The 25,355-nt window shown below is 41.8% G+C and overlaps 1 protein-coding gene and 1 long non-coding RNA gene across 2 annotated transcripts in view; both read left to right on the forward strand.

Annotated features, from left to right (window-relative positions):
* Nucleotides 1-571: 571 nt before the first annotated feature.
* Nucleotides 572-25,355, forward strand: part of LOC121981585 — a 49,342-nt gene continuing 24,558 nt past the window's right edge. The window contains exons 1-8 of the mRNA XM_042534180.1: nt 572-3,346; nt 3,798-3,898; nt 5,852-6,081; nt 8,852-9,019; nt 9,342-9,708; nt 9,784-9,927; nt 11,659-11,808; nt 11,884-12,000. Of these exons, the coding sequence (XP_042390114.1) occupies nt 3,232-3,346; nt 3,798-3,898; nt 5,852-6,081; nt 8,852-9,019; nt 9,342-9,708; nt 9,784-9,927; nt 11,659-11,808; nt 11,884-12,000 (1,392 nt within the window). The 5' untranslated portion in view covers nt 572-3,231. The remainder of the gene's footprint in view (nt 3,347-3,797; nt 3,899-5,851; nt 6,082-8,851; nt 9,020-9,341; nt 9,709-9,783; nt 9,928-11,658; nt 11,809-11,883; nt 12,001-25,355) is intronic.
* On the forward strand, nt 13,591-23,516 carry LOC121981586. Its single transcript, XR_006111873.1, has 3 exons — nt 13,591-21,118; nt 21,225-22,774; nt 22,867-23,516. It is a non-coding gene; the product is annotated as an uncharacterized LOC121981586 (long non-coding RNA).

Consider the following 25,355-nt stretch of genomic DNA (forward strand, 5'->3'; position numbering starts at 1 on the left):
GCTCAGAGCCCATGAGATATTTTGGCCTGAGACCAATGGAGGTACTCTCGTCCGCGACCATCGGAGATAGCCCAATCCCGAACGGTGAGATGGATATTCTAATATGTTGACCCGTGCCCAGTGAAAATCGCTCGACCTCAAATAGGGGATATAGGAGAACTCGACCAGTGAAAACCGCTCGACCCCGAATGGGGGAGATAGAACATCTGGCATGTTGGTCCGCGACCAGTGAAGGCTGCTCGACCCCAAACGGAGGAGATGAAATATCTGCTAAGCTGGTCCGAGACCAGTGAAGAGCACTCGACCCCGAGCGGGGGAGATAGATGCTATGATAAGCTGGTCCGAGACTAGTGAAGACCACTCGACCCTGAGCGGGGGAGATAGATGCTCTGATAAGCTGGTTTGAGACCAGTGAAGACCACTCGACCCCGAGCAGGGGAGATAGATGCTCTGATAAGCTGGTCGGTGAAGACTTGGGTTTAAGGTCGCCGCTCGACTGTCGGTGGAGACCTGGGTTTAACGTCTCCACTCGACGATCTTCATAGGGGTTTATAGTCGTCGCTCGACTCTAGGGTTTATAGTCGTCACTCGACTCCGGGGTTTATAGTCGCCGCTCGACTTCTAAAGCCTGTGACTCTAATATAACTCAAACCCAGTCGATCGCAGTGGGAGTCTTCGACAATGAGCTCGTGGCTCTAATAATATATAAACCCGGCTGATCGACACGAGAGTCTTCGTAAATATAATCCCGGCCGATCGACGCGGGAGTCTTCGCAAATATAATCCTGACTGATCGGCGCAGGAGTTTTCGCAAATATAATCTCGGTCGATCAGCTCGAGAGTCTTCGCAAATATAATCCCGGTCGATCGGCGCGAGAGTCTTCACAAATATAATCCCGGTCGATTGGCGCGGGAGTCTTCGCAAATATAATCCCGGTCAATCGGCTCGGGAGTCTTCGCAAATATTATCACGACCGATTGGAGGGGGGGGGGGGTTCGGCCGGAGAACTATGACAGATCCTACAACCGAAAGAGAATATAATGAAGAAACTGACCTGCCGACCGACAGAGGATCTGACTCAATTCCTCGACTCTCGAATACCCGTGGAGTGAGGAGAGCAGAACAGTCTCGTCGAAACCCACCAAGGTCATGAGTATAACAGAATTTTCCGGCGTCGTCCATCTTCACGTTCCAGATCAGGTGCGTTCCCATAGACGACGCAAATTATGTTCTTGTCGGGAATTTGAGAAGACTGGACTGTCGGAATGACGTGTCTGGATTGTTGATCGCATCTCCATGACCCGGATGGTGAACTGTCTTTTGTGTTGACCAAGTCATCGGAAGACCTCCGGTCAACAGTACCTGCAGCTAGCGACTGGGTTGGCCAGGTCCCTGGTACCCCGATGCTCGAGGCGGGTCCCGTGAATATATAAGCAGCCGAATAACAACAGAACAATAAAATAAATACAAGATGAGTACGATGACGTACCCTGGCCTCGGGGGGCACCCTCGGAATGATCGGTGAGCTGGTCGCGCTGCTGATCGAGTCGTCACGACCCTGAAGGATAGATGAATGTGTCAGCTGCGGAGCTGGATCTGCCCGTCGGGAGGCGAGCGTAACCTGAATCCGGCAAATAACAGGCCGACCGATAGATACTAGCGACAAGCCGACCGAGAGATGACGTCGGCACGCAGGCCGGGATAATATCGGCGCACAGGCCGAACACACCACAACGGCTCGTAGGTCGAAATACAACGGTGGCTCGTAGGCCAGCACAGTACCAAATCGGACGATGACAACAGCTGTGAAATCAGTGGTGGTCATGGATCGCCTGGTGACTTGTCATTGTAGGTGGCATTGGGGGGTGGCAGCAATGGCGGCGGGAGGCGCCGACGACCACTAGAGGCGGTGTCAGTGGCCGCTAAAGGCAGCGACGACGACGGGAAGCTGCGGCTTGGATTGGCGCAGAGCGCGAAGGGGTCGTAGCCATGGAACGCGAGGCGCGAGATGCGGAACTCCTCGACGATGACGAACGCCCACGGCAGGAACCAGTCGGAGACGACAGCGTCGGGGCGGAGCTCGACGAAGGTGCGGCAGAAGGGATCTTCTAGCATGTATATTCCCTCGAAGAAGGTCGTGTGCTGGCGGAAGTCGACGTTGGCGAGGCTCTCATGGCTAGGTGGGAGGCCGACAACGACGGACGAGAAGTGGATGAGGCGGAGGTTGATGGAGACGCCGTCGACAGCGGGTTGGAAGAGCAGGGGAGGAGTTGGCCTCAAAGAGGCCGTTGCTGGCGGAACTCCTTGGTGGTGCCGGCGATGCACAAAGGAACCCCTGGTTCCTAGTGGCGACGCAAGAGAAAGCACGAACTCCCTTCCCCTCAAATGAACGGTGCTTTCCCACTTAAAGCCTTAAAGCCCCAACATGTCAAATGATGAAAATGTCTCTCTCCATCCTTGTAATTTTCCTAATGCCTTGTGATATATCCGCATCAAGGTGGAAGGTGTCGAGTCTGGGGATGGTAGAATTTGTTAGGTTTTGAAAATGTTATAATAAATCTACCAATCTCTCTGTTTATATCACTCGAAATAACTTTTTGAGCATTTTTAAACACAAATAAAATAAATAGTATTAAAAATAATAGGCTAAAAATCAGGAAGGCAACATTTTTTTTCTAAATCATGGACGCTCTTGTAATTTTTTATCAAAGAACTTCCACTCCACTATTTAGCCGTATATAGTTATTTAACTGACCTTTATTACTATTTAGTAATATTATCTCCTGTGTCGTACCAATTGTAAAATTAATAGCGGTTAAAATATAAATATATGATGAGAGTAAGTTGAATTCGTATTATAATAATTATGATTTAGTAATTGATATAACATGAATGTTTGATGAGTTTATACTATAGCAATTATAAAATTGTAATTTTTATCAACGTGGAACACATTAAGTACGAATTAATTTGAGATTTAGATGGAAAAAAATAGAAATAAAGAGTAAAAACAAATGTTTGGATAATTTTGTGCAACAAACTGTCAGGATGAAATAATGAAATATTCTTTTGAATTATTATATAGCTCCTTTATTGGTTTACCTCGTGGGGTCCGTTTTCTCTACAAGGGGCCCACGTTTCTTGTTTTGGGCTCTACCGTCTAGATCGGCGAAACTCTGCGGAGTCGAGCACAGATCTTCGTCCAGGCTCCTCGCTCTCCTAGTGCTGCAATGGAAGCGTTGGATGGGATCGAGGACGCGACACCAAGAAGGGACGAGGGCGAGATACTAGGAAGGGACGCGGTAATGGAGCACGAGGCGCCGGAGCTCACGAAGATAAACTCGGGTACTCTTTTGATCTCACCTCGTACTGTTCTTCTTTCATAATCCCGGAAGAAAGGAGAAAAATGAGCCATAAGATGCTTCCCTCGAACCAAATCACGATATCCTAGCATCTTGGGGTTTTCCCTGGTCGAGGCTCAGCAAAAATACGGATGGGAGGATTTAGCTTCGGTTGTTATTTTTGCTCGTCTATCCTCTAGAATATCGGTCTACTAACCTCTGATCCTTGGATTGGAAACAGATCGAGGAAAGGAAGCATAACAGTTCTTAGGATGATTGCTGAGTTTTAGTGTTTTACTCTCTGAATCGGCTGAAACTGGAATACATAAATTTCAGCGCCAAAATATTATGCCTTGGAGCTTATTTGTTTGTGTGAACGGAATATTTTGTATGATAAGGGTGTTGATTATAAGAGCAATGCGATGATGTACAATTTTTTTTTTTGTTTTTTGCAGTTGGATTTGATCTGAATAGGTTTGAGGAACTGGTTGGAGATGTGCCAAATGACTTTGAAGCTTGGACTTCACTTATAGCACATGTTGAGAAAGCTCACCCTGTAAGTGGATTTCTCATCTGCTTGTACAAATTTGGCTTCTTTTTTGCTTTTCCTGTTGTGCTTTATGAAATTCTACTAACACCTATATCCATTCTATATTTTATGTTTTCTAGTGTTTGAATAACATGAATCCTACAGGGAATTGGTTGTGATCATCTTATGGGAAGCTAAGATGTTAATTTCATTTGAAAACATATAATCACAACAAGTAATGACTATGTATTAAAACGTCAAGTTGTGCTAGTCTGTATGGTTGGAAATTTACCATCCATCCCACCGATCGACACGGGAGATGACTTTGATATCGACACTGAAGTTCTCCTTGATTTCTAGAGAAGTGATGGTCATACATGGTAGAGCTAGAGAGACAAAAGGGGGAGAGAGACTAGGAGGGAGACTAATGCTCTATTACCTGAAGGAGTGGACGATGGATGGATGAAATAAACCTAGGGGCATGGGAAGAAAATGGAAAGGGAAAGAAATCTCTTCCTTTGCATGCTTGTTTACCTTGATTGAGGAAGGTGGGTACATGCGGTGTAATTTTTGTAATTAAAAAAGGGTATATGCATCATTTTTTTTTTGATATATGGTGTAATTTTGTGAGTTAAAAAGGGTATATGCATCATTTTTTTTTTATATATGGTGTAGTTTTGTGAATGAAAAGGGGTACATGCATAATTTTTTTTCCATCCGTTGCTTTTCGCCCAATTTTGAGGTGATCAATTTTGGCTCTAAAACCATCCGCGGATGGATTGTGTCTTCCCTCTTAAAATTTTAATGAAGTAAACGATGAAAATTTTTTTACTGCGAAAATTTTTCCTTAGTTTTGCTTTCTGCTCTCCCAAGTAAACATAGCATAAGGGAGAGAGAAGGGCTCTCGAAGGAAAGCAACAAAGGGGATTTGGGCTTGCTGTTGAATGACGCGTGTTGTTGGGCTGTTCAATGGGTGAGGTAGAGGAATTGGGGAAGAGCGGGAGGAATGAGGAGAGTATGTGGAGACAGAGAGAAGAAATATAAATAATTCAAATCCTCTTAAAAATTCAATTACCTAAACAAACAAGACTATCCTATATACGAACTTGGTTGATTCAATCCTAAATGAGCTAAAATAAGTCTAGATTCAGGATGATTTGAACTTCTAATCACCATGTCTACTTGTTAAGTTTCACTCAACTCTAAATCGACTTTCATTTGACCATAAAATCTAAATATTGGTTCACTTCAACTTAATTAGTCATGACAAGAATTCGTTTTTGTGTTCTGACTTCTGTGACGCTAGGAGAGATTGGGAGATCATGCGAGCAAGCGAAGGAAAAATTAAACTTTAGTGAGATCATGTCGAGCTTCTTCTCCTCTACATGTCTTCTCTTAGCTTTGGTTGGGGCGTGGAGGAGCAGATCAGTTCAACATGACACTTTGATTGAATAAAATATTATTTCATTAAGCTGAGAAAATATTTTTTTTTCTTTCACTATTTTAATTTGTTTTATTGGAATATCATTTAAAATACATGATGACTGCGATAGGTATGCACTTTTTGATCATATTAAAGTTTTTTATTAAAAAAAATCTATCCATATAGTTTAATTTGAAGGAATATTTTTTTTTTTCAAATTTAAATTTGATTTTATTGAAAAAATTTTGAATCCAAAATTTTCAAATTTGATCCCATCAAGTCGAGTCAGAGTGTGTCTGAATCAAGTTTCATTTTTCATTTTTTTATATAAATAAATAAAATTTAGCTACAAAATTCAAATTCTAATTTAAACTCCAAATAAAATAATTTATGTATCCAAAGTTTAAAAATATTTTATGTCAGTGAGTTTGAGTCTGACTTCAAGGTTTTTTTTCCATATATAACAAGTCCCTTGTGATTTTCTACCCTTTTATCCTAAGAAAATATTGAATTATATATTGTGCTCTTTAATGACATTTTCATGCAATGGATTGCAGAATGACATTGAACGAATCTGCTTGATTTATGATGCGTTCTTGTCTGAGTATCCTTTATGTTATGGTTACTGGAACAAGTACGCAAATCACAAGGCACAACTCTGCACTTTGCATGATGTTGAGGAAATCTATGAAAGGGCTGTCCTAGCAGTGCCATATTCTGTTGATATATGGGTCAAATACTGTAGCTTTGGTGTCTTAACATATGAGGATCCTATGGATATTCGGAGGTACAAGTTTTTATTGATGCAACATTCTGTTGCTGCTGATTGATACCAAATTGGACAAAATTTTGGGAATTTCTTATCAAACATTAGTTTTTTATATGAGAAGAACACAGCCGCCAAGTTACTTTGAAAAAGACAACGTTATTTTGCTAAAAGATCCTTCGATTATGCATGTTTGTATTTGAGTAGGAGGCAAATAATTTAACTTGCATTACTTTTTTGAAATTAATGTCTTCAAATTCATATGCTAGGAATGGTTGTATATAATCTTTGAAGCTTAATTTGTCAATCATTTTTGTAAAATTCTGTAAATCATAGTTAAATTTCCTAAATTATTGGTCAATGTGAATTCAATATTGATGTCCGTCTACTAGTTCTTTTACAAAAGAAGGTTTGATAGTGAACTTCATAGATGTAAAACTTAAGTTCCTAATTTTGGTCAATATGATGTTTTCTTCTTGATTTCTGTTTTGCATGGCCTGATCAAGTGCTGATTTATTTAGATATTAATAATACAACCATGCATTGAGTGCAATGGAGGTACACGATCCATATAGTTAACCTCAAATAACTAGGACAAGCACGACGTAACAATGATTTGACCAATGACTTACAAGAATCACATTAATATTATTCAAGGGTTGGTTGACTAATTTTGATATTGAGTCTATTCTGATGGATAATAGATAATCTTTGTTTATGTTAACAATTGAGAGAGATAAAATTGTACTGAAGTAATCAAAAGGACTCAGATTACACCGTAAATAGGATTCTCATATAAGACCAAGTTACTAAATACCTCATGTGAGACCATGCTTTTGCTGACATTGGTGACTATCTTCAAATGATATTTTGGCCTACTTGATGTAATCGTCAAAAGAGTTGATGTAGTTTCTGATCTGGTTTAAAAACATCACTAATATTTGGTTTCTTTAGTGGTCAAAATTTTGGAAGTTTTGAAATATACAGTTATAGAGTTAATAAGTTGTAAGTTTATGTTTTGAACTACACAACACAATAGAATTATTTACACTTTGTAGCGGTAGAAAAAAGTTATTTGGGAATTGGTTATCTGTTTACCAAATTTGTAGTTTTGGAAGTTTTGAAATATACATTTATAGAGTTAATAAGTTGTAAGTTTATGTTTTGAACTACACAACACAACAACATTATTTACACTTTGTAGCGGTAGAAAAAAGTTATTTGGGAATTGGTTATCTGTTTACCAACTTTGTAGTGTTTGGAGATTGAGCCATGCTTGGGTCTTTAAAAGGGACCCCAAGCTTTTGTTGTTGAAATATCTTTAAATTAATGAATTTTGAGTTCTGAAATTTATTCTCTGTGAGATTGTTGGTTTTGGTGCTGCATGAATTGGTTTAGGGCTGAATTCTTGATTCAGTACTTCATACTTTCATTTTGTGCTTTCTCTTGGCCTCACTTTTCTTGTAACAAATTCCTTTGACTTATCACAACCTGTGACTTGTGCTAACTCTCTTCCTTCTCAAGTGTCAGCCAACAACCCAGCACACCAAAAATATTCTCTAATTCATATGTAGTTATCATCCCACAACCTCTGCAATGTCTTCTGCCCATGGACATGTCAGCCTCCTTTAAGCTGGCCCTTAGCTTACTGGTGACCTGTACAGGTATGGTTCACTGCAGAACCTGCAGAACTAGCAACAAGACAGACTGTATTTTTGTCGACATTGTCAAATTGGTTTCACTGTACAGGTCTGGATATCCGTGTCTCATTGAAAACATCAACCCAAGCATCTTCCTTGTGACAATCTCCTGTCAAAATCCTATCCAGCAGCAGTTGTGCCTTGGAGCCCTAGTTTGCTTGCTGTTAGAGACACCTTACGTCTCTCTAGAGGAGGTGTGTGCCTTAAAAACCCTCTTCTGGTTGATTTCTCTGCCAGATAGTTACTGGTGACCATTACTAGCATGCCATGTGCCACCTCTGTTCTGCATCTCAATCAGAACAGGACAGCTCATCTGTATCGGGTGATTAAGCCTTGTCTGAATAATCTTTAGAACTTCATAGAACAAGAGTAGCTTCACTTTGAGTCAATCTTCACGCAACTCATCTTCATCTGGTGTTGATGATGGCCGTTGCATTGTCTTCTCTTTTTGACTCATAATCACTTAAACTAAGCTCATATAACCTCAAAAGGAATAGCCTAAATAGTCTTTTCTGTTTGCCAGAGACAAGGTTGAATTTCAGAAATCTATATATTGGAGCTATTCTGCCTGCACAATTTGCTATGAAGACCATTGTTTGGGAGGTCTATGAGGTGTGAATAGGATTTGGTTTGTATTCCAGGTCCAGATAGCTCTCATCTCAATTGCATGAAGAAGGTGCTAAGCAAGTGGTATTATCTGAAATACCTGATTCATCTTATTTGTCCCTTCTCCTTCAAAGGGAGAATACAATAGAACATGAGCTTATTATTACATTGTGTGAGAAAGGTGTATCCGATGTGTGTGTGGTTTCATTTTTTCAGCCTAGGTTCATTTTAGAATATAAAATACTACAACATGTTAGGGTGTCTGAGTGTTAGTTTTTGTGATTACGTTTGAATATTCCAGGTTTGAACATCTATGAGTGAGTCATTTGGAAAAGTGGCCCTATATCTCAATGTAGCATTAAATGTTATTGCTTGGGGAAATTTAGCTAATTTTTATTGATATAACAGTTCTCTGTTTCATATGCTTATAAATTAAAGTGTTTCCAAATTCTTTTATTCAACAATACTTGATCCCCTCTTACCAGATTATATGAGCGAGGCTTATCATTTGTTAAGAAAGATTACTTCTGCCATCAGTTGTGGGACAAGTATATTGAATATGAATATTCCATTCAGCAATGGAGTCAGCTAGCTCATCTTCACATTAGAACTCTGGTATTTCCCACAAAGAAATTACAGAGCTATTATGAAAGGTACATATTTTATCCTGCATGACCTTCATCTTTCAAGTTTTGTGTTCTATTCTCATGTCAAGGAAGTTGCAAGATGCTGCTGCTACAGCTTATCATTTGCTCATTGGAAAATCAATTTCTTTGTTACTAAAACTGGCTATTCCTATTTCTTCTTTATCACCAGTAGTGTAAAGTCCCAATCATATAAATGTGATGTCCAGTAATTCAGACACTTTGTTTTGATACCTTCTTTGTTAATTAATGCATTGAGTAGATTATTGTAGACATGGCAATTAGCAGTTATATTAAAATAACTTAATTGCACTGGGTGGAAAATTTTCAGATTTAAGAAGTTGGTTGATATATGGTCTCAAAAGATGGGTTGCCAGCAGGACCTTGAATTGCCAAGAGAAAGCATCCCGTTGAGTCAAGGAATGACAGATATTAAGGATAATGAATATTTAGAAATTTCCAACCTGATCAAAGAATTTATGGATCAGAAAGGCGATCATTCAAAGATAGCATTTAGAAAGTACTTATCCCTTGGGAATCAACTTTACAACAGATCGAGACAAATAGATGAAAAGATCTGTTGCTTTGAAGCACACATCAGGAGGAGATATTTCCATCTGAAGCCACTGGATGCTTGTCAAATAGACAACTGGCACCAGTATCTTGACTTTGCTGAGATGCAAGGAGATTTTGATTGGGTATGAATTTGTTTTTTTATGCTAATTAAATAGAACTTGCTATGTTATGATCCAAATCACTTTTTCTTTTGACAGACAGTAAAACTTTATGAGAGATGTTTAATTGCTTGTGCCAGCTATTCAGAGTTTTGGGTTCGGTATGTTGAGTTTATGGATGCAAATGGTGGCCGTGAGATTGCAAATGATGCACTTGGGCGAGCATTGACCATCTTTCTTAAGGTATCAAACCAGTGATTAGCTCAACCACTCATACTACTTTTTTTTTCCTGGAGTGTTAGATACATAATTCATCACTCCAAAGAAATTATTTTTTCCCTTTTTCTCCATTGTTGTAGTCGAAAGGGAGCCTTGGCACAATGGTAAGGTTGTTGCCATGTGACCTTGTGGTTATGGGTTTAAATCACCGACATAGTCTCATGCATTGCAGTGTAAGGCTGCGTACAATAGACCCAATGCGGTCTGATCTTTCTTGGAACCCCGCATTGGCGGGAACTTTGTACATAGGGCTGTCCTTTTTTCTCCATTGTGGTAGTCAAATTGAACTATAGTGTTATAACTGCTCCTAGGAGCCAATGTTTGTTATTTTATTTGTATATATCATATTAACTATATTTTAAAAGTTCCATCTCTTATCATGAAATACGATTTTTGTCTGAAATAGTTATAAAAATATGTAGTTATGAGCATTTGGGTGTGCCACCTTTCTACAATTATTCATCAATTATTTTTTCCTCTTTTTATGCCAATATTTGCAACCCTGTTTGTTTCCAACTTCTTCTACATGCTGTGGCTCACCATGTTGTTTAAATAATATTTTCATGTTTCATAAATGATAAAACTTTGATTTCTCAAATTTTGGTATTGATCTATTAGATATCTAAGGTGGGAGTTTTAAACTGGAATGACTGTGATAGGGTCCAAGTTATAAACTTTGGTAGTTGAATCCTCGTGAACTATTCTCTTGGCTATCCTTTGTTGCATTTAATGAATGTCCAAGGCAGAATCCTCGTGAACTATTCTCTTGGCTATCCTCTGGTGCCTTTAATGAATGCCCAAGGCTTGAGATCTCCTTTGGATGCTGGACTGTGGTGGCTGATCTTAATGAAATTGTTCCTATGCTGATTGGCATAACATTTTTCAGCAAGTGTTGGTGTCTGTCAACATTGATCAAGAGGAATAAAAAGAGGGGACAAAGGAAGAAGGGGAGGCAGAGGAGGAATGGTTTTGCCTCTGGCTGCCATGGCTAGCGCACCTTATGTTTCTGTTCCCCAAAGAAGACAGTTATCCTTACCTTCCTACCCAATAAGGTCACATGCTGAACCTTCATCAATACTCTGCCATTTGGATCAGTGCCAATGCTTATCCTCTGATATAGTTTCACGGATGCCTCGCCATTTTTAAAGATCATCATGTTTCAATGAGGTTTCAGCGTGGGCTCATGCATGAAGGCATTTGATAAAACAAAGATTTAGAACTATGCTAACATTCTTCAACAACCTTTTCGATAAGTAGCTTCATTGAGTGACGGTTAAATCTGAGATAACTAGTATTCATACCGTATCGGTTGTCTTATTTGCCAGTTTGATTTGAAATCCTACCATTAGAGTTGGCAAAAGGTGACTGTGCTCGCCTCCGGTGCCCCCGCCAACTCGCCCAGGTCCAGCATGGAGGAGGTAAATCACGGGTGGTTACTAGCCCTTGGAATAATGACTAGTGCATGGAGGCATTTATCTCGGCTATGCCGAGATTCGAACTCGAGACCTCAAGTTGGCAACATCTCATGCGCTAGCCACTAGACCTTTTCAAGGGGATGAAATCCTACCATTAGAACAATTATGACAAGTGTACATTCTTTGAATTTGTGTGGAGAGTGCTATGCTTTGTTCCTCTTTCATTGTGGCTGTGTTAATCTTTTGTTTCATTAAAATATTTCTGTGTTGTTGCCAGTAGAGAGTTCCAGCTTTCCACATCTACAGTGCCATGTTTAAGGAGAAAATTGGTGATTTTTCTGCTGCACGTATTCTAGTTAAGCAGGGTCTGGATTTGGGTTCTGACTTCATTGGTACTGTTAAAAAGCTGGCAAACATGGAAAAGCGTCTGGTATGTTAAAACTCCATTAGTATAATGCCTCAAAAGATAGAACCATCATGAACTAGTATGCTCCATTTTATGCAGGGAAACACTGAGGTAGCTTGCCAGACATATGAAAAAGCAATTGAGTTGGCTAAAGAAAACAAGAATTTGGATATTATTCCAATTCTGTACTATTGTTTTGCTCAATTTACATTTGTGGTGAGTCTGCTGGAACTCTGTTGTCATGTGTTCCACATATTTATTGTCTTCCTATTTTTTTTTTTTTATCTTGGTTAGGTTTGTTATTTTAGAGGATCTATCAATGAACAATTCTATTCGTATGTCAAAAAAAAAAACTATCCCCTTCTATATCAAATGATTCCAAAATGCTATAACTGTATTAGGTGTTGGATCTACAAGAAATGAGCTAACTAGACTTGAATATGTTTACACATGACCAATACATGCAGTAATTGGATGAGGCCATTTCATTAATGTTTAAGTGGAGACATAGGGAATTTGAAAAAAAAATAATCTTTACTAGATACACTAAAAAACATTTTAAATGTTTTTGACTTAATCAGGATATTGGCATGGTTGGTCCTCAATGCAATAGAAGTTGAGTTGTTGATCCCAATTAGTTGGATTGGCACAAATTTTAGTTACCTTACAGTTGACATTTGTGCCAACACTAGATTTAGTCATAGGCCATTCAATATGCATCTGAGTCTGCATTGAACTTATGGAGGATGGTTTCTTGGAAAAATGAATTTTGTATATGATTTTTATTGACTTAAAAAAATTATGATGGAGTCTCTAAACAACTATCATGATCACTTTTAGAGAAGAAAAAATGTATAATATTAATGTAGTAAGTATTAAAGGATATGTAGGATAATATAATGTTGTGTCAGAGCTACACGAAGTGAGACAAATAGTTTTCTATCATTGTCGGTTTACACCAGTCAGCTCCTTTGCTAATTTTAATAACATGGCTGGAAAAATAGTTCATTTCATATTTATGGTTTGGGATTATGGTAAAATGAAATTTTAATATATAATGATATACTATTAACAACTTCATTATTAATTGAATGCCAACATAGTTTAAGTTAATAATATGATGTTATTAGTAACTATAATATTAATAATTTGATTATGAAATTATGTTTTAGTCATCTTCCATTGATATCCTAATATTTTTTATTTAATATTATATTATACCCATCTTGTTTATAAATAACTATTAATAATAACTTACCATTTATAACATGTTAAGTTTTATCGAATAACCTCCTCTTATTGATAAGATGTTTTAACAAATAGTATCAATTATTAATAGTGCCATGATAATTTATTAAATTATATCATATTAAACTCATCTTATTAACATACAATTATTAATGCATATTTAGATTCCTATTAATAGCATGCTTCATAATTAATAAAATCCTTAACTTATTAAAATAAGACTATTATTATATAATTTTTAAACAAAATAATATCGTGTCAATTTAGTATATCATAGAATATTAACTTCAAGATATTAAATATAATTATGACACAAATTAATTTCTATTTAATACAAAGCTGCAGATTATTAATGGAGAATACCAGATTATTTAATTAATAATTACAAGATGACATTATTATCAAATAATTCACTATTATATTTTCGTAAAAGTATACAATTATTTAATTAATGATATATCTTCTGAATAATAATATCTGAATAATAAAATTAGATTAATAATCAACAATATTTTTGATGTCGTGATAAAGGGGCCCACTAAGTGTGGGTCAAAGGACATATAGCAGTCGACATGGAGGTTAAAGTCAAAGAGGTCAACGCCAGATAGCCAACGGGCTCACCGAAAGGGGCCGAGCAGAGCTCTCCTGCAGTGGCTGATCGGGTATGAACCTTTTGACCGGCAAAGGACTGGTCCGAGCAGAACACCTGTGCGGCCAAGATCATCAGATGTTCGTCATGGAGCATAGGAGCGTTGGGACAACCGGAGCGTTAGTCTGATCGGGTAGAAGTATGCTACCGAGTCAAGTCACTGCAGAGAAGAGTAACCGAGTCCAACCGAGCGGAGGAGTATTTAGCCGAGCGGCTATCCCGCTCGGCCGAGCAGATAGATCACTGACGTATCTCTTCATATTCTCTGGGAGATAGTGCCGCTGACATAGGACATTGTCAACAGGCGGATCGTACGACGGAAGCTCTTACTGTCTTGTTAGGGATATACATGCCCTGTTAAGGTATGGTGTCAGAGGCATTTTCCTGACAGGTCCTTTCATAGGAAAAATTGAAAAATGTGCCCACGCCTCAGGGAGCGTGCACGACACCCACTAGGGCGCTATAAAAGGAGGGGTCCATACATCAGCGGAGGTACACGCGTTATTCACTATTCACGCCTGTGTCTACTGTTGCTATGTCTTTTTCATCTTTTCGGTGACTGACTTGAGCATCGGAGGGCCAACGCGCCGGGGACCCCTTCCCTAGCTCGGCACTGACGTTTCTTGTGTTGCAGAGCGGAGTCCACATCCAGTCAACGCAGCAACCACATCCCTAGTTTGCCATCTCCACGATTTTCGGACAGAATCATATTGGCGCCGTATGTGGGAAGTAGCCTGCATTCGATACGTAAAGATGGAGGACGCTGGATGATTCACTACTTTGACTCTAACAAAAGAAGAGTTAGATATGCTGATACAAGCTTGAGCGGCAAAAATGGTGAGGCAACAACAGGAACGCTAGGCACAGGAGCTCGCGGCCTCAGCAGCGAGTCATTGAGCCGGATATGGAGACCGAGCGGATCATGTACTCATTCGGGAACATAGTAAGAAGCCGATCGGCACCTACGGAGACGCGCCCAATGTGTCGATCTCCTTCCATCGGGCACTCTTCCACACTCCATCAGAGGAGCTTGGCCAAGCGGATAGGGAACGAGGATCCTCCTCGGACGACGTGCCTGTTCGTGATGCGTGGAAGGGGAAAGCACAAAGGAATAATGATTTGCCCGAGCGGATAATCAATAGTTCTCACAGGGGATCTTGGACGACCCTCTACCAAGACATTACACCCCGTTGACAATCGGGGAGTATAACAGAATGATCGATCCGGACGACCACTTGGCCAAGTTTGATAACGCGATCACACTTTATCAGTACACCAACGGAGTGAAGTGTCGAGTCTTCCTCACTACTCTCTCCGGATCGGCACAACGCTGGTTTAGGAGATTGCCGAACAGATCAATTCATAACTTCAAAGACTTCCAAGCGGCATTCTTACATCACTTCGCTAACCGCCACCGCTACCAGAAGACGAGCGTTAACCTGTTCACATTGAAGCAATGACCTAAGGAGGCATTAAGGGCCTACATCAAGCGCTTCAATCAGGTGGTCATGGATATTTCATCGGTCTCCTCTAAAATATTGACGAACGCCTTCACCCAGAGGCTCACCGAAGAAGAGTTTTTCCGCTCACTCATCCGGAGGCCGCTAAAGGATTTCGACCACCTGCTCACAAGGGCCATGAAGTACATAAATGTGGAAGAGACCCAAGTGGCAAAAAGACAGGAGGAGCGCCTGAGTGGCGACCACTTAGTAGCCATCAACCACCTAAGGGGCTCTGAACGGGAGGAGCATAGCAACACCAGGAGCCCAAAACGCATGTCGTGCAGCATGTGGCAGCCGGTCGCCCAAAAGTTGCAAAAGGCAAGTCATGGACGTCATTGTTCTGCTCCTTCCACCAGTCGGCGACACACAACACACGCGAATGCTATGACCTAACACCAATCACTAGCAGACCGGCTCCGTGGGGATATCGCCGCCAATCACCATCTCTTGATTGACGCTATAGACACCGATCAGCCGACCGAAGGGACGAAGAAAGAACGATGGCCGAATCACGCTATTATCAGTCTCAGCAGAGGAACAACACCAGTCCTGCTTGAGCTTCTGCTGAGCGGAACATACCCTTGGCTCAAGAGGAAGAAAATAAGAGCAATGCCGCTCGGGGGGAAATCGGAATGATTGCCGGTGGGCCGACCGACGGTGATTCAAACCGAGCTAGAAAGTCGCACGCGCGACGACTAGAAATACATGCTGTTGGATGCAGCAAGAAGAAGGCCAAGGGACCTGAGATCAGTTTCAACCTCGAGACCTGGAGGGAGTGGAGATCCCTCATGACGACGCCTTGATCATCCGAGCGGTAATAGCTAATTATACCATTTACCAAACCTTTGTTGATACAGGAAGCTTGGTGAATATTATATTCAAGAAGACGTTCAACCAACTGCAAATTGAACGAAGCGAGTTGCAGCTAATGACGACCCCCACTCTACGGGTTCACAGGCAACGAAATATTGTTGATCGGCCAGGCTCGACTGGCCATATCGCTCGGAGAGGACAAGGACCACGAACTTCATTGTGGTGGACGCGCCGTCCGCCTACAATGTTATATTGGGCCGACCGACCCTTAACGAGTTTTGAGCGGTGGTGTCCACTTTCTGCCCGAAAATCAAGTTTTTGGTGGACAACAAGTTGGGCGAAGTTAAAGGTGACCAGTTGGACTCTCGACGATGCTACATCGAGATGGTCAAATCCGAGGCACGGGCCGCTCAAAAGGTCCCGCGCTTGGAAGTGAATGCTATCATGGAAGAACCTCCCGTGTTGGTCTATAAAGAAAAGAAGGAGGTTCAGATCCACCCCAGCCTGTCAGAGACAACTACATTTGTCGCGGTCGACCTAGAAAGTGAGAAGAAGGCAGAGTTGGACCATGATGTGTTTGCTTGGTCGACACACGAGTTCTCGAGCATCTCGCCGAACGTGGCTCAGCATGAGCTTCACGTTCGACCGGACGCTCGACCCGTGAAGCAACGAAAGAGGGACTTCAGCGCGGAGCAGAACCAGATCATCCGAGTGGAGATAGAAAAACTACTGGAGGTCAGTCACATTCGCGAAGTTCAATTTCCAAGCTGGCCTGCCAACCTTGTGCTGGTCTCCAAGCCGGGCAATAAGTGGCGAGTCTGCATCGACTTTCGCGACCTAAACAAGGCTTGCCCGAAAGACTTCTATCCTCTGCCCAGGATAGACTAAATGGTGGATTCCACAGTTAGTTGCGAGCTGATCTGCATGCTCGACGCGTATCAAGGATACCACCAGGCGCCGCTCGCCCGAGAAGATCAAGAAAAGGTTAGCTTCATCACCGCCGACGAAACTTATTGCTACAATGTCATGCCGTTCGGATTGAAGAATGTCGGGGCTATCTACCAAAGACTAATGACAATATGTTCTGACGGCAGATCGGCCGCAACATGGAGTTATATATTGATGACATATTAATAAAATCCCTACAAGTTGCTGACCTTTGTGCAGGTATCGAAGAAATTTGGCGAACTTTGAGGGCATATGGACTAAAGCTGAACCCGAGCAAGTGCCTATTCGGAGCAAAGAGTGGCCGCTTCCTCGGCTACATCTTCACCGAACAGGGAATCGAGGCGAATTCAAGCAAGGTGAAGACACTATAAGACATACCCCGCCCTGCAACTTGAAGGAAGCCCAACGGTTGACCGGACGAATTACTGCACTATCAAGATTCATCTCCAAATCGTCTGATCGGAGTCATCTGTTCTTCAAGATACTGCGCCGAGTGACTAAGTTCCAATGGGACGCGGAATGCGACAAGGCATTGGAAGAGCTTAAGAAGTACCTTACCTCCTTGCTTGTAATGGGCAAGCCCATTGCCGACGAGCTGCTATGGATTTACTTATCATCTATCGAGTATGCGGTTGGCTCGACGTTGGTGCGTCATAACGGCTCTGAGCAACAACTTGTATATTTTCTGAGTCATATATTAAAAGATGCAGAGTCTCGCTACACTAGTTTTCAAAAATTGCCATACACACAAGTACTCGCCCCTCAGAGACTCCGTCCGTATTCCCTATCACATCCGATCATTGTGATGACCAACAGCGCATTGGGAAGAGTTCTCCTTAACCATGAGGTATCCGGACGGCTGATCAAATGAACAACCTAGCTGAGCGAGTTCGATATACAATATCAACCCCAGACGGTGATCAAAGCCCAGGCCTTAGCTGATTTTGTCACGGAGGTCCAGAACGCTGAGTTGGACGCGACTTGGAAAATATATATAGACGGATTGTTCACTCGGCAAGGTAGCGGAATCAGCATTCTCTTGATTTCGCCATGGGAGGACGGGATGTAATTGTCCGTGCGACTGGATTATTGGACTACAAATAATGAAGCTGAGTATGAAGTCTTGATAGCCGGCCTACAGGCAGCTTAGCATGTAGGAGCCACTAGAGTGCTCATTCACTCGGATTCCCAGCTGGCAGCTTAGCAGCTATGGGGGGCATTCGAAATAAGCAACGCGCGGCTTAGGCTGTATGCCAAAGCTTAAGTTGAAAGTCGGTTTTCAAGAAGTGATTATACATAAGATTCCCCGATTGGAAAACTAGGTTGTGGATGAGTTGGCTAAGTTAGCCAGTTCACTGTCGCCGATCGTGATAGAGCAGCCAATCGAGCAGGTCTCACTAGTGGTGCACATCGACAGGAAGGATGGAGTAATCTTTCCGAGCGATTAGAGGACCCATTGATAGAGTTCCTCCGATCGGGTAGCACTCCAGTCGATCAGGAAGAAGCTCACCTGTTGAAAAAGAGGGTCGGGCGGTTCACTTTGATGGGGGACCAGCTATATAAAAGAGCTTTGTCAAGGCCGCTACTCAAGTGTGTCAGATCGGAGGACGTGGAATACATCCTTCAAAAATTGCATCAGGGCTCCTGCGGAAGTCATCCAGGCGGCAGATCGTTAGGTCGCTAGCCCGAAAGATCTTGTTGGCGGGATATTTTTGGTCTACACTGCAAGATGATGTCGTTCGAACAATGACCATCTGCCTATCGTGTCAAAAATATCACAACATCCCGTATTGACACACCAACGAAATGAAGGCATTCACGGTGTCTTGTCCGTTCGACCAATTGGGCATGGACATCATTGGACCATTTCCAATGGCAACCGGCTAGCGAAGATTTCTACTCGTCGCAGTAGACTATTTTTCAAAGTGGGTGGAGGCCGAGTCGCTAGCCAAGATAACCGAACACATGGTCATCAAGTTTATATGGTAGAATATTTTGTGCCGGTTTGACATCCCTCGCATGACAACGGAAGACAGTTCGTCGGACGAAGGCTCAGGGAGTGGTGCGAAAGCTATGACATTGTGCAGGATTTTACCTAGGTGGCCTACCCCCAGAGCAACGGCTATGCGGAAGTCACCAGCTGGGAGATTCTCAGAGGGTTACGGGCTTGGCTCGATCATGCTGAGGTAGTTGTGTCAATGAGCTCCCTAGGGCCCATTGCACAACACCAAGAGAGGCGACCGACGTCACACCGTTCCATCTGGTATACGGCTGTGAAGCGGTGGTTCCAATGCAAGTCGGAGTAGAGTCCAATCGGGTGCAGCTCTACGACGAGAGGAACGCCGAGTGGAGACTCATGGAGCTCGACTTGGTAGACGAAGCGCGGGACAAGGCTGTCGTCCGGTTGATGGCGTACAACAACACATGAAGCAGAACTACAATCGGAGGGTGATTCCAAAGTCATTCCAGGTCGGCGACTTGGTGTGGAAAAGAGTGAAGTCAGTCGGCGACGTCACCAAGTTGGAGGCTCCATGGGGAGGACCTTTTAAACTCATTCAGAAGCTCCGCTCAGGAGCATACTACCTACAGGACGAAGACGGTAGAAGGCTCGAACGACCCTAGAGCACGAACCATCTCCAGCCCTATAGGGTCGGGTGATAGGTGAGTGGTTACATCCAGATGTACTTGTATAAGTGTATGTGTTGTGGATGCAGAAAGATAATGAATAAAATTCCCAAGTGTTCTAAACTCTTGTGCTGTTCGGTCAAGTTAAAAGTTGAGCGGCGACTATAAACCCTCGTCTACGCCTTTAGCAGTCGAGCGGCGGCTATAAACCCTCATCTACGTCTTTAACAGTCGAACGACGACTATAAACCCTCGTTTGCGCCTTCAACAGTCGAGCGGCGGCTATAAACCCAAGTCTACGCATCAACAGTCGAGTGGCGGCTATAAACTCGAGTATTCGACGAATAATTGCCGAGCGACAACTCTAAAACCAAGTTGGCGATGAATAAGGCCGAGTGACTTCCTAAAGTCATAAAGTAAAGTTAACAGGTTAAGTAGTGATCAAAAGCAGAGACACATCGCTATGATATAGCCGTTCGGCTTATGCTGGAATAAGCATGCAGAAGTCTTTGAGATTAGCTACACTGACGATTGGGAAAGCGAGGAGTTATACTTAGAAAAATTTCACGAAATGCTAAGTGGGACAAAGTCTCACCGGAATCGAACGACGATGCATTCGTAAACACTTGCATATTCCGACAGAAAGAAGAAGCGTCGAATGACAATGCGTCGCTTAACAATAGTAAAATCTAATAATGTGAAGAAATATCGAACGGCGATGCATGAAGGAATGCTTGTAAAAATTAACAGAAGAAAGATGCACTGAACGAGCGATTATGCATTGACCATTGTAGCACGGACACTCCTAAAAACATTTTTTTGGAAGTGTCAGACACGGACACGGACACGACAAGCAAATACGCCTGTCAGACACGGCAAAAACTGTGTCGTTGAGTTTTTACAAGTTTGACCAGTTAGACACGGCTAGGACACAGATGAGACACGTTTCCAGACACGTTTGGGCACAATTGCAAAAAAATTAAAAATTTCGAGGGTAAATTTGAAAATTAATAAAATTACGAGGACTACTTATTTAAATGAAAAAAAACCCTAAATTACTCTCCCCTCCCGATTTTTTTTTTCATCGCAACGGAACTTTTTCATCGCAACCATCTCCTGCGCCGTTGCTCGCCTACGCTCTTTGCTGGCTGCCAACGCTCTCCGATGTTCGCCGGTGCTCGCCTACGCTCTCCGCCTCTCTTCGTCGCCTGCCGCGGCTCGCAACAGCCTGTCGCTGCTCGCAGAAGCCAACAGTAGACCGCCGCTGCTCGCAGAAGCTAGCAGCAGCCCGCCGCTGCTCGCAGAAGCCAGCAGCAGCCCGCCGCTGCTCGCAAAAGCCCGGCGTCGCCTGCGCTCACTGCTCAACAGAAGCCCGACGTCGCCGCCGCTGCTCGCAAAAGCCCGGCGTCGCCTGCTCAATAGCAACCCGCCACTGCTCGCAGAAGCCAGTAGCAGCCCAACGCTGCTTGCAGAAGCCCACCGCTGCTCCTAGAAGCCTACCGTTACTCGCAACAGCCCGTCGTCGCTTCCCGTCGCTGCCCTCTTTCTGGTAAGTTTACTTTTTTGTTTTTTCTTCTGAGATCACGAATTTGTTTTTGCTTTTGGTAAGTTTCTGGTAAGTTTAACAGTAGGCTCCCCTCCTTTGTTATTTTCAGCCTATTTGTCATGGAAAGTTTTCAAAATAAGAGTGCACATGAGGATGTTGATAATTATTCTCCTTTGTGGAAATTTGTAACCAAGGTGCAAAAGACAGTTGGAGGAGGAAATGTCACTTGGTCATGCAATATATGTAGTAAAGTGTGCAAAGATCATATTCAAGGGTGAAAGCACACCTGTTAAAACAAAAAGGTGCTGGAATTGCAGGTTGTACGATTGTTACAATGGATCAAATGAAGCGTATGCAACAACTTATTGATGATGCGGAATTGAGAAAGAAGAATTCTAAACAGAAAGAAGTTCCATTGCGTTAGTCATCTGCATCATCAAATATGGTTTCAAAATCCTCATTTTGTTTTAGTGGTATTTTGCAAAATGATGATCCAACAAAGAAGAGGAAAGGACCACTTGGCCCGCTTGAAAAATCTTTTAACTTGAATGCCAGAGATGAGCTCCACTCTGAAATTGCAAGGTTGTTTTACACTGGGGGATTATCTTTCAATATTGTTAGGAATCCTCATTATGTTCGTGCTTTCAGTTTGGCTACTCAACGAACAATTTCAGGTTATCTTCCACCGGGATACAATTTATTGAGAACTACACTTCTTCAAAAAGAAAAAGCTCATATTGGAAAGCTTTTAGAGCCAACAAAAGCTGCTTGGAAACAAAAGGGAGTTAGTATTTGTAGTGATGGGTGGTCGGATGTGCAAAGAAGACCGCAAATTAATATCATGGCCGTGTGTGAAAGTGGTCCTATGTTTTTGAAGGCGATAAATTGTGAAGGTGAGTACAAGGATAAAACTTTCATCTCTAAGTTGCTCATTAATGCCATAAATGAAGTGGGACATCAGAATGTTGTCCAAGTGGTCACCGATAATTCTCTTGTTTGCAAAGTTGCTGGGCTACTCGCTGAGGCAAAGTACCCACGCATATTTTGGACTCCTTGTGTTGTGCACACATTAAATCTTGCTTTGAAGAATATTTGTGCACCGACTGACTCTCTACAAAACAAAGAAGCTTTTGATGAGTGCAAGTGGATAGCAGAAGTAGCAAATGATGCTTCAATGATCAAGAATTTTATTATGAATCACAATATGAGATTATCCATGTTCAACGATAACTCAAACTTGAAGATACTCGATTTGCTTCCATGATCATTATGCTTAAAAGGTTCAGAGAAATCAAGAAATGTCTTGAAAACATGGTGATTAGTGAAAGATGAGATTTGTACAAGGAGGATGATGTAGTGAAGGCCAGAGTAGTGAAGTACAAGATATTGGATGATCAATTTTTGAAAAAAATTGATTATATACTTGCTTTCACAAGTCCAATTTATAAGATGCTAAGGAAAGCAGACACTGATCAACCTTGTCTTCATTTAGTTTATGAGTGGTGGGATGAAATGATAGAAAAAATGAGAGTTGCTATCTCAAAGGGGCCTCATAGGTGGAGATTCAAAGTTTTATGAGGTTGTTCATAATATTCTAGTGGAGCGATGGAATAAAAGCAATACACCTCTTCATTGTTTGGCGCATTCTTTGAATCCAAGGTAAATCTCTAAAATTTTTTAACTTTTTAAGTTTTAGCAAATTAGAAATATTAGTTCATGAAAAATGTTAAACTATCAATCTTTTTATGTAGGTATTATAGCCATGAGTAGCTCCAAGAATCTCCCAATCGTCTTTCTCCTCATAGGGACATTGAAGTTTCAAGGGAAGGGAAAAAGTGCATTGAAAGATATTACTCCAATTCATTCGAACGAAGAAGTGTTAATGAGGAGTTTGCCTCTTTTTCAGTTGTCATTGATGTTTTTTCTGATAATGATTCAATGCGTGATCGACTCTTCAAAGTTTAGCTTTAAAGCTACTTGGGCACCCATCTTCTTCTTGTGAAATTGGAGCACCTACAATTTCATACACTCATTGAAGAGGAACAAGATAACACTACAAAAAGCGGAAGATTTGGTATATGTTCACTATAATCTTCGTCTTTTATCTAGGAGGAGGCCACATTATAATGAAGGAGAAAGTAAGATGTGGGATGTTGGAGTAGATGGATTTAATTCCATGGACATGGAGGGTGCTGCTATCCTTGAAATTGTCAATTTGTCTCTTGATGAACCTGAATTGGAGTCAGTCTTATTTACTGACGAAGGCGGTGTTGGCGATGAGACCGATATGGATGTTTGATTTTTTTTACTTGTTTATTTAAGATGTATTTGGTGTGTGTAAGTGTGTTGCATTTTGTTATGTTTACTTTTTGTTTGTAATGGATATTATGGTTGATGTAATATGAACATGGTTTTCTATTCTAGGATTTTTAATTTTTAATACGATATATATATATATATATATATATATATATATATATATATATATATAATATTTTTTTATTTTTTAATAATTGTTGTATTCTAGTCGTATCGTGTCTTATATTTTTAAAATTTTTCGTATCGCCGTATCCGTGTCGTATTCAATACGATACTCGTATCCGTATCCATGAAACATTGGCATGGACACATAGAAGATTTTTACAAAACATCGCGAGACTTTACAAAAAGAGGCCTGCAGAGTAGAGATGGGGGGTCACTCGAGATAATCCAGCACGTCATCTGGTCAACTTCTCTTGATTGATGATCTTGTTGGTCACGGTGGAAGGGAGATAATCGTGGTCCTTCGACTGGTCGAGGGTCCCATCAATGCCAAAGTTGAAGAGGCGGAGTGCGCGGTTCGTGAGCCGGTCGTTGAAGGCGTCCGAGCGGAGATAATCTCGCTTGAGGACTTCAAACCGACCGGGCTCAGCATCTTGATAAATTTGGGGGGGGAGGGGGCGATCGGGATGCTTCCAGCTCGGTCTTCAGCGAGGCCAAGTCAACATCCTTGGCGGCGAGTTGGTCCTTCTCCGCAGCTTGCTCCGCCGATCGACTCTCTCGCTCGGCGCTCAGAGCGGCCTCAGCCTCCTTTAGATTCTGAGCTGAGACCTAGGCCTCCTTATTTTTGATATCCAGGTCCTCAATGGCTCAGATCTTCATGACGTTGGCGGAGTTGATCTTGGACTCAAAGGAGCTGGCCTGCTTGTTGAGCCTCGCCAGTTGCTCCAAAAGTTCGATTCCCAGGCTTCAGAATTAATCAGTGCCTATGCTAGTGGGAAATTTTCCCCACCTAAGTCCACCATTGATGCAGAAATCCATGCTGTGATGAACAGCTTGAATAATTTCAAGATATATTATCTTAATAAAGAAGAAATATTAATCTGTACTGACTGTCAAGCAATAATTAGCTTCTTCAACAAATCTGCTCAAAATAAGCCCTCAAGGGTTCGGTGGATAGCATTTACAGATTTCATTACGGGGCTTGGAATAACTGTGCGCTTTCAGCATATTGAAGGTAAAGACAATGCCTTAGCTGACGCATTATCTCATCTTGTTTGTTCCCTTACAGGTAAATGGCATCCTCAAGACAAAGACTTGATTATTCTAGCCCAAGTGGAGGAAATTTTGAAGCAACTAACACAGAAGCCCAGTATCAAAGCATCCCAACAGTTAGGGGACCTTATCGGCTGTTGGATCAGTATGAATCACTCACCCAAGGAAGAAGCCCAAATCCTGAATTCCTTGGGCCTGGAGAAAAAGAGCTCAGAATTCACCTTGAAGACATTGAATGGACAGCAGCATCCCACGTCCTCAACCACATATGGGAGCTCAAGCTTATCCTTAACGCCAAAGAAAAGGACTTTCACTACAGAGGACAGTTCAACAAGGGCCTTTACTTTAAAGATGCCCTTCCAGAAGTGACAAAGACAAAAGAATCATTATTGGACCTCTTTATTCGGGCACAAAACACCGTGCAACGAGTAAAGGACACACCACCTTGAAGAAAGAAGCGTGATGGACCCAGAGAATCCAAAAGAAGATCTATCTTTATTAGAAATGTGGATTGAGCCTCGGGGAGCCGTCCACCTGTCTATAAAGATAGGATGCTTCCTTATTAAGTATTCTAGACCTAGCTGTAAAGGTAGCTAGTATGAAATAATTGGGGAAGAAAAACAAAAGAGATAAAAACCCGTGAATGTTGATGGGGCCCAATGAGCACCCAGTTCACTCTTCAAACTCTCTCAAGTTTTTCTATATA

This window comes from Zingiber officinale, chromosome 5A (assembly GCF_018446385.1).
Source record: "Zingiber officinale cultivar Zhangliang chromosome 5A, Zo_v1.1, whole genome shotgun sequence".
Classification (NCBI taxonomy): Eukaryota; Viridiplantae; Streptophyta; class Magnoliopsida; order Zingiberales; family Zingiberaceae; genus Zingiber; species Zingiber officinale.